We start from the raw sequence: 16,899 nt of genomic DNA, 5'->3' as shown, positions 1-16,899 counted from the left end.
ATCAAAAAACAAATAGTTAAACTTGAGCAATGACCAGCAAAACGTCTTGCACAACTCAAGAGCTTTCAGAGCTTAATGAATAAAATATTCATAAGCCAAACTCCACCACGGCAGATACCAGAACACCAGCAATAGATATTGGCTTTGCAACTAACCCTTCATATGTGCAAGGCAAGATTTTACAAGGAGTAACTTTTAACAAGCACTCAAACCAAATCCTCAGGTAACAACCCAAAACGTTACTGCTGATATACACAACTCACATTACAGAAACAAACATTTCCAGCACATTTCAGTAACATTTAAAAAACATTAGATATGACTTAGACTGTTTAGTTTTGCTTGTTTGGGAAAAAACCACATTTTCAGGCACATTTTAAAAATGAACATACGCTACATGAAGAACAGTACAGATACCAACTTAAATACAGAGAAGTCTATCAGAGAAGTATCTTTCTGTCTTCATTTTTAAATATGCTTTCGGCTATGTCATAGACTTAAACGGTAGCTCCTAAAATGTGGATATGGCCATGGTAACAACACTTGAAATTCTGCCAGTTTCCATATTAAAAACCACTCTTCATTTAGCATTTAAGAATTATCAGAAATAAGAAAAAAAAAAGAAAAAGGAAAAAAAGAAAAGATGGGTCCACCCTGTATATACTCTAAACCTTAGAGACAATAAGTCTTACTGGACTGTGTAAGCGCCAATTCATTTTACATTAGTGACATACTTCAAATAAAAAAATAAGATCTATTAAAAAGGTAAAATAACTTTTCCATCTGGTTCATGACTGTTTAGTCAGTTAAAGCCAAATATACAAAACTAAATGTGCCATTTCCAATTTCACTGTATCGCGTAAGAGATACGTTAACATCGTGTATCACATACAGAACAGTAAAATGATCAATGGATTCCTTTAAATGACTTTTTAATAAAAAGTCAGTCAACTGAAAAGTTGAAACATACCCTAATTTTTAAACCAGTAATAAGCTTTGGGCCCTGCTTTTTAATTTAAGGCATGTGTGTTTATCTACTGAAACCAGCATCGTACAAATTACCTCTACAATCACATGCAGGATCTACAGTAAAAAAAATGGAGGTTTAGATTACAGTGTTTTCAAATTGTGAATCATAATTCAGCACCTATCATATTGACTAGTAAGGCAACAGCAGTGTTGGATACTACAATAATACTCCCTTCCACAGTCTATAGCGGGGTCAGTGACAGCCCAGAATTATTTTTAAACTTTAACCTACTTTTATGTTCTGTATACAGTTTCTAGGGTGTTTGCACTGGTTAAGTCCTACATAAATCACACTATTCTAGGCAGGAATAGTTACAGTAGCCGTTAGAGTATTAGTGCACAACTCTTATTGTGCTTACAATCAGATGATTTTGTTGTTGGGGTTATCAAAATGGTTTTTCAGTTTGGTCTTCAATCCTTCCTTTGTTTCCTTTGTTTCACATTGTTCTCAAGGGAAGAAAAGCTGTTTGTGTACCCGTTCACAGTGGCTCTAGAGCCGTTCTGATACTCTTTCCTCCTCGAGGATGCCTTCTTGTTATAAGTCTAGAATATACAGAAAGACACATGGTTTTGCTTAAACAGATATAAATAACTACTTCCTCATAGTAACTCTAAAAACGTAAAAAGTAAACTTGCATCCATCATTTTTAAAGACCTCATGCTGGTGGCAGAGTTTAACAAGCTCTACCGTTTTTTGTATATAAGGCTACACTATGCCTTTCATTCATCACAGCAAGAGAATTAGTTCACTGGAAAAGAAAAAGGGCTTGGTAGTAAGATGGTAGCATTGGTAGTGTTATGTTAACAGTAAATTAGAAACAAGGGAAGAGATTTTATGAGCAAATTATGGCAGAAGAATATACTCAAAATGACAAGTGAGGAAGGAGGTTTGATGCACTGCAGGTGACTATCTCAAACAAAGCCAGAACAAGAAGTGGGTAAACAAGAACAGTGGGGGAAGTTCAGAGACAGAAATGTGAAAGGAATTTGCACTGGCCAACATAGGAAGCAAAAACTAACAGCATCAGGGAGGCTTGGGACAACAGAAAAACCTACAGACAGTGGAAAAAATATACATGAATTAGTCTGTCACCTGACAAGAGCATGCTTCCCAAAATATGTGTGTGTGAAAAAGTTAAATGGTTAAAACCCAAACTATGAGTAAAATTGATGGAGAAAGTCAAGTAATAGTTGGAATATGCTATCACATTTAATTAGCACGTTCATAGGCAGCAATTGATTAGATAGGGAAGCCTCCTGTGTTTTCCCCCACGAATCACTCTTATCAGACCTAAAATGCTCAAATATTTCAAGAGACATTTAAAACATATAACAGAGCTTGCTTGTTTGGGGGCAGTAGGCTGGGTTGGTTTGATTTTCTGAAGATGGGTACATCTTTGCATGAAGCCTGATTATGAACTACTCAGAACAACACATACCAAGTCTGGATATGTTCGGACATGAAATTAATTCTGTAGAAACACAACTCAAAACGCTAAGTTTCCATATGGAAATACAAACAAATGCCTGTAAAGGTGAGTCAAAACCAGATTTCTGTATGCTGGGAGTTTGGGAAGTTTCCCTGAATATAAAACAAGCAGTTCTCCTTATAAGAGCAGTAATGAACAATTCCTTTGGGTACTTCACAGGTTCACTGCTGTTTCATTTCAGACTGGAAAGCTGTTTCTTACATAAAACTCTTCCTCTCCCTTATCTGCAGTTAAAATTGCATTAGTAAAACGCTTTTTTGTGCTACACTGCTTACTGAAATTACTAATCGTTCTGAATCACTGATACAAAACATGAGAAGATTCAAAATTGGAGGGCAGACCAACAAGTCTTTTAAGAACATGCGCATGTTTCTGGAAGATAGCAAAAGGTTATTTCGAGCATGTCTTTCTGTAAACAGCTTTCCAATGAGATACAGCCAGCAGAATGCTATAAAGAGTTGATGAATATTACTTTTACCTGAATATAGAAATTTGTGAAGAGGATAATCAAAGAAATCATATAAGAAATCTGGAAATACAGCCATCCCTGAGGAAATGCACATGGCCAAACAACACCACAGCTGGTCTGGAAGATTGTCAGGACAAACTGAGTCTGGAGAGAGAGAGAGGGGAAAAAAAAAAAAAAAAGAGAAATGGAGAACACTAATGCAAGGAGGAAAAAAGCCATTAGTGACCAAAATCTCATTAGTTATTTCCAAAACAAGTCAAAAACATGTAATACCGTGTGTTTGACAAGTCTTACTAACAGCGTAAACCTGAGTTAGCAGACATTCAAGTTCTGGTATTCTATTGTTTAAGTGTTTTTATTTGACTAACATTGTTCCATTTTAAAGCATTAGAGTAACTTAGATAGAATTGATTTATAAATATACTAAGGAAGAAAGAGCAGCTCTCCTAATGAGAGCTCATTGGGGTTTGACGCTACCACCCTAACTGAGTAGATGTGCATCTCACTGCTTCAGTTGCACAAGATTCAGGGTCACTGGGTCTACACACAGATCCTTCGATCCTCTCCCACAGATAGGGACTCTGGCTCCAGCAGAAGAATTTTGGGGATAAAGGCTGCAGGGAAGCTGGGGAGGCAGGGAGAAGGACCAGGGCTTAATTATCTTCAATTATCTCTTTTGGAAAAACAGAGTTTGGGTTTAAGTGCTGCAGAGGGCCTTAGGCAAAATTCACCCTCCTGTGAAGGCTACCAGATTAGGGAATGTTTATTTAAAAAGGGAAAGTGTTGTGTTCTGCTCTGCTATTCTGCTGCCCTAACAGCTATGCATACAGAGTAGGCAGGGAAGTGAAAGCAGCTATGATAATAGCCAGGGGAGCGACTGAAGCACCGAGACACTTGCACTCGGTAGCACTCTAACAACTAGGATGAAGAACAGAGCCTAAATCTGGAAGAAAAAAAACCCCACAAAATCCAACAAAGCAACCTCCCCCTCCCAAAACCAGTGATCCTCACTGCTACAATATCCAGCCGTCCTTCAGCAAGGAAGAGTGCTAAAAAAAAATTTAAAAAAAAGAAAAATAGATTTTGAGAATCAACACTCTGAATTGCTGGCAGCAAATGTTATTAATAATCACCAGCAAAGGTTATTAAACCTATTCACAGCTCTAAGAGGGTGCTAAGGGTGGGGAGGGGGCAGGGACAGATAACAAAAAGGTCAGTCTCTAAGCTTCAGTTTCCCCACCTACAAAATGCGGAAGACAGAACACCCGTACACTTTCCTTGTGGTGTTCTGACATGTCACACACATTGAAACCTGGTTCTCGCGCAGTATCACTACAGCATGTGCCACATTGCTTAATTTCATCGCTCTTTTCGCCTCCAGTACACCGCATTTGGGCTTTCATCACTGTACACACAGGAAACAATACAAATGGATACAAGGAGTCCAACACAGAATTACAAGAGGAAAAAAATCTGCCCATTTAAAGTGCAGGAGGAGAACAGAAATATTGAACAGTTTTTAATAAACCATTTGCAACTGCATGCAAAAGTGAGACAGAAAAGCCATTGTCCCACAGGGCTAGAATGAAGGGCCTTGTTAGCTGCAGACCACGTTGCACTCCGTTTCTGGTCTGTCGTCTCAACATCAGGCTGAGCAACCAAGCACAGAGAAGAGCGTGCTAGCTCAAGCAGGCCTGGAAGAAAAGCTTCTCCCTCCTCCCTGGCTAGCGAATCCCAGTAAACCCAGCGCTGCAACTCCCAAACACATATAGCCATACAACATGGGGAGGTGGAGAAAGATTCCACTGATCTCAGCACCAACTCGTGCACATCATCAGTGCCCAGCTCCTCCTCGTCCTGAAAACAGAGCAATGGAGGTGCAGAAGCTGGATTTCTAAGGTGTCTCTTAAAAGATGTAGAAGATACTGAGCCTTCACTCTCCCTTCTTCTACCCTCTGCCAAAATTTTCTAACTCAGTAAAGAGAAGAGGACCTCATCATGAACACAAGAGCCTGCTGAGGAACTGAAAAGCTGATCACTCACCAGCTGCCCCTGAGTGATGTACTTCTTCCACCACAGATAAGGACGCATTGCTGGAACAGCAGACAATCCGTAGTAGGAGTACATGAGGACATGGATAAAGCTGTTCAGTGTGGCACCAAAGTAAGCTAAAAAAAGGGCAAAGGAAAGAGAAAATACACTGCATTACCAGGAACACAGTGTTTCACGGAACCTACAAAAATAACAAGTTCAAAATGTTACTATTTAAAATAAGATTTCTCTTAGTGAAAGGCATGAGAGTCATTCCCCCTGCCCCCATTTTTCTTCTGCTCACCCAACAGAGTGACCGCGCTGTTTTGCAGCTGTGCACTTTATACCAGTCTTCTGTTTTTGTTTCCTTGATTTGTTCTTTTTCACATCTACATTACAGCTTCTCAAGCTAACTGAGGAAGCTGATAAAAAGGAGGCACGTAAACATGCCCAACAATCGATAGCTTCACCCATCTAATTTTAGGCTTATTTCCCTTCATTCCATGCAGGAGCCTATTTTGTCATTTATAACCAAAAGCAACAGATATCTTCAGAAATTGCAAAGCAGCCATTTTATTTGTCCTTGTTCACAGCACCTTTAGTCATTATAGAAATGTTTAGCTTAACACCAAACTGCATAGAACTGTGATGACCATGCAGAAAATAAAGCTTGGAAAGGAAGAAGAAAAACAGATCATTGGAAACAGTACAAAAGTATTTTCAAGAGCACACAAACACAAGATAGACTAAGTAGCTGTGCTTTTGACTGTTGTATAAACAGGGATTGACTTCCTTGGAGGGGAATGTGGTTCCAGATGAACACTTTTTTAGTAAGTTCAGCATTACTCTCTGTTGTGGCGACAATACGAAACAAATACGAGTTTCTATGTTGTTTGGCTCAGAAAGCAGACTCCTGAGCAACCCAAACTCTTGGTCTGCGCTGGCGGTAGTTCACATACGTTGGATTTGAAAAGGTTTCTCTTGGATGAGTGTTCAACAAAGCCAGTATCTATAAGCTGCACGTCTGAACCACAACTAACCCACACTAAAGCAGTGAGGAAACTAGATGCCAGCTAAAAGCAATGAAATTAAAGAATCGAAGCAAGATTGCCAGAGGTTAGTAGGATTTAGACAAGAGAGATACAGAAATCTTCCACTGAAGGTGCATTTGGTCAAGTTCATTAGCGCTCAGGGGACAAGATTTTAATTGAAATAATTTGTTATGGTAAGTGGTACAATGAGATTAAATTAAGAAAGCATCATCTCAAATGAACTTGACAGATACAAGGACAAGAGTCGCTATTAGCCATCTGGCAGCTGAAACAAGCTTCTGGTCCTGACTTGGAAAAAAGAGTAGTTTCATTAGAGGGTCTGCAACCACTGCAAAAAAGAGAAAGCAAGGTTGACTGGTATCAGACCTGGACTACTGCAGCTGATAAATGTCACACTGCCACAAAAATTCTTCAAACTACACAGGCATGCCTTTTCTAAGGGCTCTGCAATTCCTGCAACTACCTGCAATAGTTGCAATTCAGCAAAGCAGCTTAATATGGACAAAACAAATCTTGCAGCTAAAGGTACCAGAGATGTTTGGTTTGACCAGAAGAAAACCAAAATGAGGTTCTTGTTCCAAGTGTTCCCCAGCATAACCCAGTACTTACAGTGACCACAAGGCACCCAGTTCATAACAAACCACCAAATGTTCAGCATCGTTGCATGGTGGTAGACATGCAGAACAGTGATCTGATGATTATTTTTCCGCAAAATGAAGAAGAAGGTATCCATGAACTCAATGAGTTTGGAGAAATAGTACCACCAGAGGACACGTATTATCTAGAAAGAAGGAAACAAGTTTTAGAAGTGTTGCACATTGTGGAGGCTTTCAACCCTTTTGCTATTTAAGTAATTAAAATCCAGATTCTGTCCTACAGTACTTGGATTTAAAACACCACTGAGATCTTCTGTAATGCTTCTGCCTTAGGTGTCTCCATAGGAGATCTAGGTACAAACCCATAGCTACAGCTAAAAACAGGATGACAGACTGTTTCATGAGGCTATTGCTGTGCACCTGGGGTGCCCTGGGACTAAAAAAAGATATTTAACCAGAGTTGGTCCCACAGTGCTCTCTGTAAAGGAGAAGTCTGAACAGTGACCGGAAGAAATCATCGCCACATCTCAGAAGGAGAAGATGAGTCACAACACATAGTGGTTGGACACAGTCTCAAGACCAAAATCCTTGTTTTTTTCAGCCTGGGAACACTTGAAAATTTACAGATAATTACTCACCAAAATACCAACCATGAATATATTGTAGATTAATGACTATGTATGACAATGCATTGTCCATTATATTGTAAAAGAAGGGAAAAAAGCACATAGTTTGAACAAAATCTGCATAATCAATATTGTTCTGCTCTCCACTTACACACAAGTGGATAATCTGAAACATTATTAGCTGTAAGTCTCGATCATGTTACCTTCATATCAGCTTCTCCTCCACTGTGCGTATCCTGACAGAAGAAATTGTATCCTCCTTCCCATACTCCTGTCACGAGCTGAGAAGATCAAAGAATAATGTGTTATTTGGGGAGAAGGTTGCACACGCAAACCTCCACAGCAGCTCTGTCGAGACACCTCGTGTCAAGGGATACATGGGCACCCAAATGTGGCAGTAGGTTGAATTTGAGCTCCAAGCAGTGATTGAGTCATAGTGCAGGGCAAAATTACAAATTCTTCCAATTGGGAATGCCAGAATAAAAATAGGAGGTAGCATCTTATCCCCACTTATCCCACATAGCGTGTGTGTTTTGCAGTCATATTCCAGACAGATTCTCAAGAAGTATCTTTCCTTCTTGGCTGATAATCTCATTGTTGGAGAAAGTGAACAACCAAAGTAAAGAAAATGTATTTCTCTTCTGATTATTTTTGGAAAGAAAAAGTTGTATTTTAAAAAAAATTTATATGCAGAGATCTGACTACAATTTTTTCAACCACGTAACAGCGCAAATCTTTAGCTTTGCTATCCTTAACAGCTAACAAGCAATGTTTTACTGTGTTGCAATTCTTCAAGATCATTCTAAATAATTCCCTCATCCCGAGTACATTGCACCCTTCCCAGTACAAGTGACTTCCTCCACAGGACATGGTGTTGCCTGCCTGACTTCCTGGCGTAACAAATAACACCTCAAATATGATGGAATCGCTTTTAAGAGGAATAACCAGCTATTAGTCATGAGAGGCTGACGCAGAGCCCATTGCCAAGGGGCTGGCTGAAACCTCTGGAGAAGCAAGAGGCAAGCTGGCTGTCCATGTCCCATCCTTTCACAGGGGGGAGATGGGAGGGGCAGGTTTAGGGTAGGCGGGAGGAGGGAGCGGGTGCAAGGACAGGAGCAAGCCCCTCTTTAATACTGCAACAGAAGGGATCACTGGATGGTGTTTATAAAGACATTTTTCCTCTTGGGAATAGCATGAGGAGAGGAGTAACAAATTTAGATGATTCCCAAGTGAAAAAAAGAACTGTAGGTATCCAAAAAAACATTTTAAAGGCAGAGATAGATATCCTGCACAAGCAAGTTGTCCAGTTTTGGCCTTATTTGTGCTCATGCAGAATAAAAAAAAAGCTTTGCAAAGCCACAGGGGAAAACTCTTTCTACCATAAGTCACTTAAAATGATCACTTGATTAAAGGACTACAATAACTGGTACGATTAAATGCTGCTCAGAACTGTGAATGGGAAGCTAATTCTAAAAGGTACAATAGAGATTATCACTTAAATGATCTACCTTTTCTAATGTTATTTCTTTCATGCCTCATTTTCCACCTAAATTAGCTTTTAAAATACCCAGTCATCCTAGGTCATTATTTTTTACCTTCTGAGATAGAATTATTGCCATTATTTATGAGGGGCGAAAGATATCTACACCACCTTGCCACAGTGAGAGCAGGGCAGCCGTGCACATCAACGGCAGACTTCAGCAATTTCTCTATCCAAGCAGCAAAGGGAACGCAGCCACGGGAGGAATCCTCTCCCGGCTGTAAGGCAGGCACGGCTGTGCAAAGCACACCAGTTTAAATACTGGTAGCCTGGTAAAGGACCAGCTTCGTCCCGGAGCAAGCCTTGCACCAAACCGCTCTTAAGGCACCGAGGGAAAGCCTGCGCGGCTTCACGAGTGCCCGCCAGTCCCTCAGACAGAAGGCCACATTGTGCTGTGATCGTGTTGTTAAGAGCTTACAGATGTTTTCATACAGTTCTCATAGTTCAAGGAAGTGTAGGAATAGAGGGATAATCACAATGTTTATATTGTAATTAATCCAAATAGCATCCACCACTAACGCTGTGGACCATAAACTTCTCCCAACTAAGAGCTAGCATAGTGAAACCCAAAGAGCTTTCCTTACAAGCGATACAGGTTCACTACCTAAAGCATAAGCCAGCCAAAGGTGTCTGGATGGATCCCACCTCTCTGAAGGGCAAAGGCATCAGTGTGGCTATAGGTACCTTCAGCTAAACCTGTGTACTCCCTTGTTTCCAGAAGAGCACATAATAATATGCTACGAGCTGTAATACTCTTGTAGCCAGGGGTTTAAATGATACAAAGCAAAGCATCATCTGTAGGAAATGGTAACATCATTTATCATATAAATAGTTAGCATAGTTACAAAAATAATTGAATCCCTCTCTTTCCAGAAAGAACTAAATGATGACAAGCTGCAACCACTGCCCACAAACCTTGCTTGGTACAACATACAACACACAGATAATCCTTCTCCTAAGTTTGACAGCTGCTCCTTTGCCTGACACCACTATTTCTTGCATCTACAATACTTTCAGCACATGCTGGAAAGCTTCAGCAAACAAAACCACTCTGAGACCTGACCACAAATGGTTCCCAAATGGCTCTGTTATGCATGGGGCTGGGCGTACAGCACCAGGGAGCTGCTTACATGCCCCCTAGAAAGCAATAAACAGAGGTGTCATAAATTGCCAGCTAGCACATTTAAGTGATTCCTCATGCCTGTTGTGGTCTGCCTCCAGGATGGCCAGAGTTTCTAAGCCCTCCTTGCAACTACTGTACAGCAGGTCTGAACTTGCCCAGCAATGGCCTGCTGGTTCCTCAACCACCCCAGGCTTGCGACAACCTTTCCCTGCCCACTATCCCTAGGAAGTCCCTTATCTTCAGGTTGGCAGGAGCCCAGGCTTGCTAATGGCATTGCTGATGCACAACCACAGGCATATCTTCTCCTGAGAAATTAACCTGTCCAGAAAAGTCTGACTATAATAATTTTCACTAGAGTATGTGACTTTTAAATGATACAAAGAAAGACAGCTCCTTCATAAGCCAAGTAAAATGGCACTCAAAGTCAATGTTAAGTTCCTAGGCTTGGGGGAAAACCCTGCAGCTCAAAGTTGCTTTTGTGCTCAAGCAACTTGTACTTCCTTCACCTGCATTGAATTTTTCTTTTTTTATGTTGCTTTTGTTTTGTAATTCCATTGCTGAATTCTTTAAAATGCTGTGGCATGTGCTTTTTTTTTAATCAACTCTGCTACCAAAATAAACCAGCAAACTAACACTAGTCTGATGGGGCTCTAGGAGAAGTGTTACTGGGGAGGATTTTGTTTTCTTGTGATAAAACGAAGTCCAAGACTTGCTGGAGAGGGGCAGAGAAGGGACCCAGCACTGCATCTTGCTGTCAAGGCGTGACAGGTTTACGAGCTTCAACATGGAGCTAGATTAGAGTGAAAAGAAACAGAAGTTCACGTGTCTGATCAAAGAAAGCAAATGCCTGCAGAGATATGAAATTTTATCTTTACATGAATGCAGTCACCTCAGGACAGAGATAAGGGCTTTGGGACTTGTAAAGAAACAAAGGGGAGAAGACAGAGCAGTCTGGCAGAGAGCTGCTCACGTGCCATGGCACCACTTCACAGAGTCCCCTCCTTCCTAAAATAGGGTGCAGCTCTTAGGGTGCTTTTCCTACAGCATATACAACACTTCCCCCATCAGGAAAATCCAAGACTTTCCTCAGGCAGATTCAGTAGGGAACTAATTTTTCAAATAAAGAAAAAAAGACAGTAAAGACATCACTTAAGAAAGCGAGCCTTCATCACCGACCAGTTTTCTCAAATATAAGTCTGGGTGGTCCAGATCACTTGGCCAGTTTTGCTAACAAACACCCCCAAAATAAAATAGGTCTGTGTGCCGTGCAAGTGGGTACCTGGCACTCTCCCTGCCTTGCCCAATTACCCGGCCAAGACTCGAATAGAGAGGCATGGGCCCGACTCACAGCGCTGCAGGACAACTTGACTGGTGATGCCAGCACAGAGCAGTGACACGGGTGGAAGCACTGCTGCCTCTGCTGCTCTACCTATGCCCACAGCTCTTTCAGATACAGCCATGCCAGCCAGCGGGCGATTAACCCATATCCTGTAACCCCTCTGCCAGCCACCCCGCTACCCACCTCCTCCGCCACGCAGGAGGCCACCCCTTGCTGCCCCTGCCCAAGTCACGAGTGTTATTTCCCCTCAAAGTCCAAGCACTGAAGATCTATGCAGAATAACGCATTGTTGTTTGCCCCTAATGAACATCCCCTCTTCCTGAAGTATGGGAGTGACAGGTCAGCCTGGAGCAACCTCTCCCACTCCCCTCAGACTGCCTTGCCTTTTATATGGTCTGGGACAAGCACAGTCCACTACTCTGTTCTGCTAGTAGCAGAACTCAGCCCGGACATTAAATGCACAAATAAATAATTTATAGCAAGTACACACAGAAACTACTATCTTAGCAATTCCAAATAAGAGGTATAAAATTTCTAGTGATTTTAAAATAAGGTTATATTATATTACATCAGAAGACCAAATGGTGCAAGTACACAGTAACTAGAATTATACAAATCCTACAATGCAAAATTCCACACCCCACCCCGTTATTGCATATAAACATTCAGATGTAAAGGTCAGAAAACCAAGTAGGTCATCTTTCTCATCCCAGTTGGGAGGATGCCTCACTTTAACATCTTGTCTTGGTCATGTAACATTTAAACTGAGCTGTGATGCTATGAATCATGACCTGAACCACCATAGCTATCACTCAGGAAAATCTCCAAAGCAGGGTTTCAGGTGTATTGTACACAAGCTATTAAAGCAGCTTATTTTCAGACAGGCTACTAAACAAGTTCATCAGTAGTGCTGTTTTATGACTTTGCTCAAACTAGGACTGAAAAAAGCTTAATCTAGCTGAAACTCAAAGTGACAACAAAGAAGAGAACCAGGAGTTATGTAACTTTTTTGAATGCTGCTCTTCACTATTTTATGTTAAAAGTGAGTGAATGTACTATAAAGTGCTACTGATGTACGGTTAATCCTTCAGAGCCAAATTTCCACAACTGACGTGACCTAAGTGAGGGTATGGCCTGCTTTGCACTGACACAGGCAACTGCAGAGGCAGCTAGAGAGCATACCCAGAGGGGCAGGAAGCTGATTTCTTCCCCCATTACCTGGCCCTCCGGCTCTCTCCCTGCAAACACCAAGCAGCAAGGTGTTACGTCAGCACGGATCTCTGCCTGGCAGCATTTTTATGGGATTAGTCCCTTTGCAGAACATCCCTTGCTCTCACGTCTAACTTTTAAGTGCTGTCAAACACATTTTGTTGCAACTATCATGAGTTTAATAGTCTTCATAACACTATAGCTTCACGTATTCCTATTTATAAAGAGAAGGTATATTCACAACAATACCAATGAACACTTCCATACAGATAATGTTACATTAATGGCAATATTCACTTGGATGTAAAGTGTTTCACTATATAGAAAGGAGGAGCCTTAATACTGACTGTATTTTATTTGTCTCATTCCTTCACAATATAAAAACTATTCAGCTTGTTACAAGTATGAGAGCTTCTTCAACATACAATAAATAGTCCTTTCTTGGTAACCAGTTCATTGTTAGCAAGAAAAAGGCATGTATAAGATCAACAGTTCAGATCTTTTCTACTGTCTAAGTTTACCATCAGCTTTTGTAACATGGCAGAATGTCACAGTAAGTTTCGTTTGGAAACTATGCGTACTATTCCAAGCATTCAAGGAAAAAAGATTGGCTATCCTGACAGTTTTATCTACACTTAGTACAACTGAAGAATATTCTGCACTTGTAAACCTTCAATAACATAATTGGAGGTTAAAAAATAAATTATTATACAATTATAAATAATATCTGCATAAAATAATGCAGATGATATACATGAAGTCCACAGCAACACTACTTTTAGACAAATTAAACAGATCAACACACATTTTCTTCTGGATTATAACATCCTGACAGGGAAGTTACAAATGTAAGCACATCAAGAGTACAAGTTGTTCCAAGTACTTACTGAATCCAAAACTGCTCCCCCAAAGACTTAAGTAGCAAAGCTCTTAATAACCCAGTAATTTTTGACTAGACAATTCACTACACAAGAGAAATAACTTTAAATCACTTCCTATCTAAACATTCACCTTGTAAAACACTACAGAATTAACTACAAACTTAAAGGAGAATTACAGCTTGCATATATGTCTAAGCAAATGCCAAAGAAAAGAAAAAAAAAACCCAGATTAGTAGTTTTAGCTCTAGCTTGTAATAGCATATTGAATATGAAATCTCTCCTTACAGAAAGGAGAAACACTTTCAGTTAAAAGCAAGCCAGAGTATTCTGTACATCGAAGCCACACACCCAACCATTTTCTGACCACATTCTTATTTACACTGCCATGGTTCTTCATTTTCACTTTATTAAAAAACATACAATTCTGAGTAAAAGCAGCTAAAGTGCTTCCTGGGAAGTGGAAAACTTTATACTGCCTAAATCTTTGTTTTGTTAGGAAAGAAAGTTCACAGAAAGTCCAATTCAGTTTGAAATATATTTGTATGCTCAGATTTTAACTTCCAAGAAACAGATGAATCACAACAACACTGATGCAATTTTTTCAACAAAACTAAAAGGACAGAAAAGAAGCTATTGAAAGCTTATGGAAATACATGCAAAGAGCGTGTGCATGATTAAACACATTTAAATAAAACATGTTTTGCACTCCAAATCAAGCCATAGTTTTGCTACAAAGTACTTTGTACAATCCACCAGCACAATCATGTTGAGCATGGCTTCTAGGCAAGGCAGAGCTACTGAAGGAGTAGCCATGTTCATGTCGAAAGATCAAGACTTCACTTGCACTGAGAGAGAGGTGCATTCAAAACATTGCTAACGAAGGTCAGCATAGATGTTTAAGGCAAGGTTTGTTTCATAACATCCTTAGAGGTAACGTTACAACTACCGTTTTTTCCCTTGAGAAGTGGCATTGAAGAATGGTTGCAACATTTCTGCAGGTGTTTCCCCAGGTTTAGAAAAACTGTCCTTAAAGATCATTTTCAACATAAACCAATATAATTAAAACAGATACTGCAAAATAACCCCTATGCAACCCCTTTTCTCCTACCTCATAAAACATATACAGAGAAAGCAGTGTAAGTCCAAGGTTGTAGACCACTAGAATACCCCTGCATGAGAATGGTTGCTTATTCCGCATGTACTTTGGTCCTAGCCATACGATTAGTAAGTACAAGACTGAGAAGATAAAGGTAGGTGTATAGTTCTCCAGAAGCAGCCATCCTTTTACTCTGGGGTCTGAAACAAACAAAAACATACAAACACATTTTGTAAGTGGAAGAGTTCAATGCATCCAGAAAAAGCTGTACCCAAAATATTTCTAGTGCCAGAATAACAGAGAAAGACGAAGGAAGAGCAGCAAGCTCTTTTATTAAGGGCCACATTGCTAATACAATCTTCACAAACAACAAGATTTTAGTTATACAGCTGTTAAAGAAAGGACGAATTCTCTCCTAAGGCAATAACATTCTTAAATTATTACCACTATTATTTTTAAATACTCATGACCATTCAGAGTCATCGTCCATCTTGAATACCACAGATCAGCTTAAATTATACAGAAAAGCTTCAACAACCCTCTTCCCCCTTATTGTCTCAAACCAACCTTTCCTGACAGTACACACCCTGTTTCCTCACAGAGCCAGCAACGCTGAGAGCAAAGCAGGTACCTTTGTGGTTATCCATGGATTACCCTGATAATTACTTACAAATCAATACTAAGCCAATTAGACTTACATATGTGCTACTCAAAAGGATTAGATTTTGGAGCCCTTGGGATGAGCAATGAAACACAGAGCAGTCAGTCCAGTCTGACTCACCAGTCCGGTTGGCAACAAGTCAACTACTCAGGAAAAGCACATAAACCACCCCAAAGGAAAGGATATCAGGGGAACACTTGGGACAAGTTGAACCACAACTGTTGTCCACGCCCTGCAACAGCACAGTATTTCACACCTCTCGCTAAAGTCTACCTAAAAGACTGAAACCAAGTTTACCCAACCATAAATGAACAATTTAAGTACTGCTGGCATTCATAGCCCTGACTTAATTTTAAGGAGTCATATGCGGATCCTGAATGTAAGAAATGAGGCCTTAAAATATAGGTTGGGAAGGAGTTAAGAAAGCCAGGGAATTGTTTGGATTTACCACCTTTATGGTTCATTATTTTTAAGACACGGCAAATACAGACCATGCGCCAGCACATGCAATAAGTTATACCAGAACATCCAAACTAATTTAAATGGGCTTAACACAAAGAAGGGGCCAACAAGGGCACTGAGCTACTAAAAGCAAAGAGAAAACACACTTTGAAGGATCAGAGGCTTGCTCCACCTCCATGCAGACTCTGTCCTGCGAGGGAGCGGCACCACCACTGGAGTTTCATTGGACAAAGAAAGAGGTAGAAAAGATGCTACTGAAGCCACCAGAGCAAGAAAGCACATGCCACTGAGCAGCATCGCTATGCACACACTGTATGGGATATTGATATTTAATTCCCCCTGGTCAGGATCAGATGGCACAGGGCCCTCCCTACCCTAGCTCAAAGTCCTAACCATGGGACTGGGCCACTGCCTGTCCCAGTCCCACTGCCTCTCCCTTCCTCATGCTGACCAGGATTGCTGTTTTCCACCTGTAGAATTTTTCCCAGTGACAAACCTATTAAAACCATTGTTTCTTTAAAAAGAATGACTTCAAAGAAGCAGTGTTTTCAAAAAACTACAGATTTTTTCGTGAAAAATTCCTTAGTAGCTCTAGTTATGAGGACAAGAGTATTTTTATTTCATCAAAATTAAATTTAAAAAGATTTTTTTAAAATAAAAGCTACTATTAAAAAATCTGAGTGAGATAAGTAATTTGCTAAGACTAACAACACAAGCTTAACTGATAGTAAGAAGAATAGCACCTACGATTGTCACAGGTGAAAAATTAGCAGTTCTTCAGGTCAAAAGATCAGAAGTATTGAGTAGACTATTTTTATTTATTACAGAATCATACAGACTCACACATTTCAATGCTTTGCAGATACTAAAGAGAGGAGCCACCTGTCAAAGTCAGGACGTTAGAGGGACGCTGTTTTTTATGCTCTAGTATCTGCCTTAAATATCAGTTTTATTTATGTATTTAATTTCTGACAAACCTTACCTCTGGGTCCAAGCCAAACATCAAGGTAGCTATTGATTGTTTTATCCAAAAGTTCCATTCTACAGCCTATTGAAACGAAAAGAAGAGGACAAAGTTAGTTCTTCAGCTCATGGGAATAGTTTAATCACCTGAATATCATCTCTTAGAGTTAACAAAGAAAATACTAACATGCAAAAATTGCACCAAACGAACTGGACATTACCAGCATATATAAAGTAGACAAAGCTTATTCTAGTCTCAAAGAGCCATTGGTGTAAGAGCAGCATTTCCTACTGAAGTATTTAATCATGAATCTAGATAAACAGAAGCTCAA

The 16,899-nt window shown here is 40.1% G+C and overlaps 1 protein-coding gene across 1 annotated transcript; it reads right to left on the bottom strand.

The window, feature by feature from the left end:
• Nucleotides 1-1,387: 1,387 nt before the first annotated feature.
• Nucleotides 1,388-16,644, bottom strand: ELOVL5 (ELOVL fatty acid elongase 5). Its single transcript, XM_009949407.2, has 7 exons — nucleotides 16,587-16,644; nucleotides 14,494-14,681; nucleotides 7,497-7,574; nucleotides 6,681-6,852; nucleotides 5,032-5,156; nucleotides 2,998-3,132; nucleotides 1,388-1,572 (listed from the first exon to the last, which is right to left on the bottom strand). Exons 1-7 carry the CDS (start codon nucleotides 16,642-16,644, stop codon nucleotides 1,441-1,443), a joined length of 888 nt encoding a protein of 295 aa, XP_009947709.1. The 3' UTR covers nucleotides 1,388-1,440.
• Nucleotides 16,645-16,899: the final 255 nt, after the last annotated feature.

This window comes from Leptosomus discolor, chromosome 2 (genome assembly GCF_034619465.1).
Source record: "Leptosomus discolor isolate bLepDis1 chromosome 2, bLepDis1.hap2, whole genome shotgun sequence".
Classification (NCBI taxonomy): domain Eukaryota; kingdom Metazoa; phylum Chordata; class Aves; order Leptosomiformes; family Leptosomidae; genus Leptosomus; species Leptosomus discolor.
The sequence above is the reverse complement of the archived record's forward strand: the minus strand, read 5'-3'. Positions and strand labels throughout refer to the sequence as shown.

Excerpts from the sequence above, each read along its gene's own strand:
- ELOVL5 (XM_009949407.2), bottom strand. The coding sequence starts at position 16,644 with ATGGAACTTTTGGATAAAACAATCAATAGCTACCTTGATGTTTGGCTT. Across the intron at positions 7,575-14,493 it reads CTCTGTATATGTTTTATGAG|CTCGTGACAGGAGTATGGGA; the intron begins GTAGGAGAAAAG and ends TGATCTTCTCAG. Across the intron at positions 6,853-7,496 it reads GAGGAGAAGCTGATATGAAG|ATAATACGTGTCCTCTGGTG; the intron begins GTAACATGATCG and ends CCTTCTTTCTAG.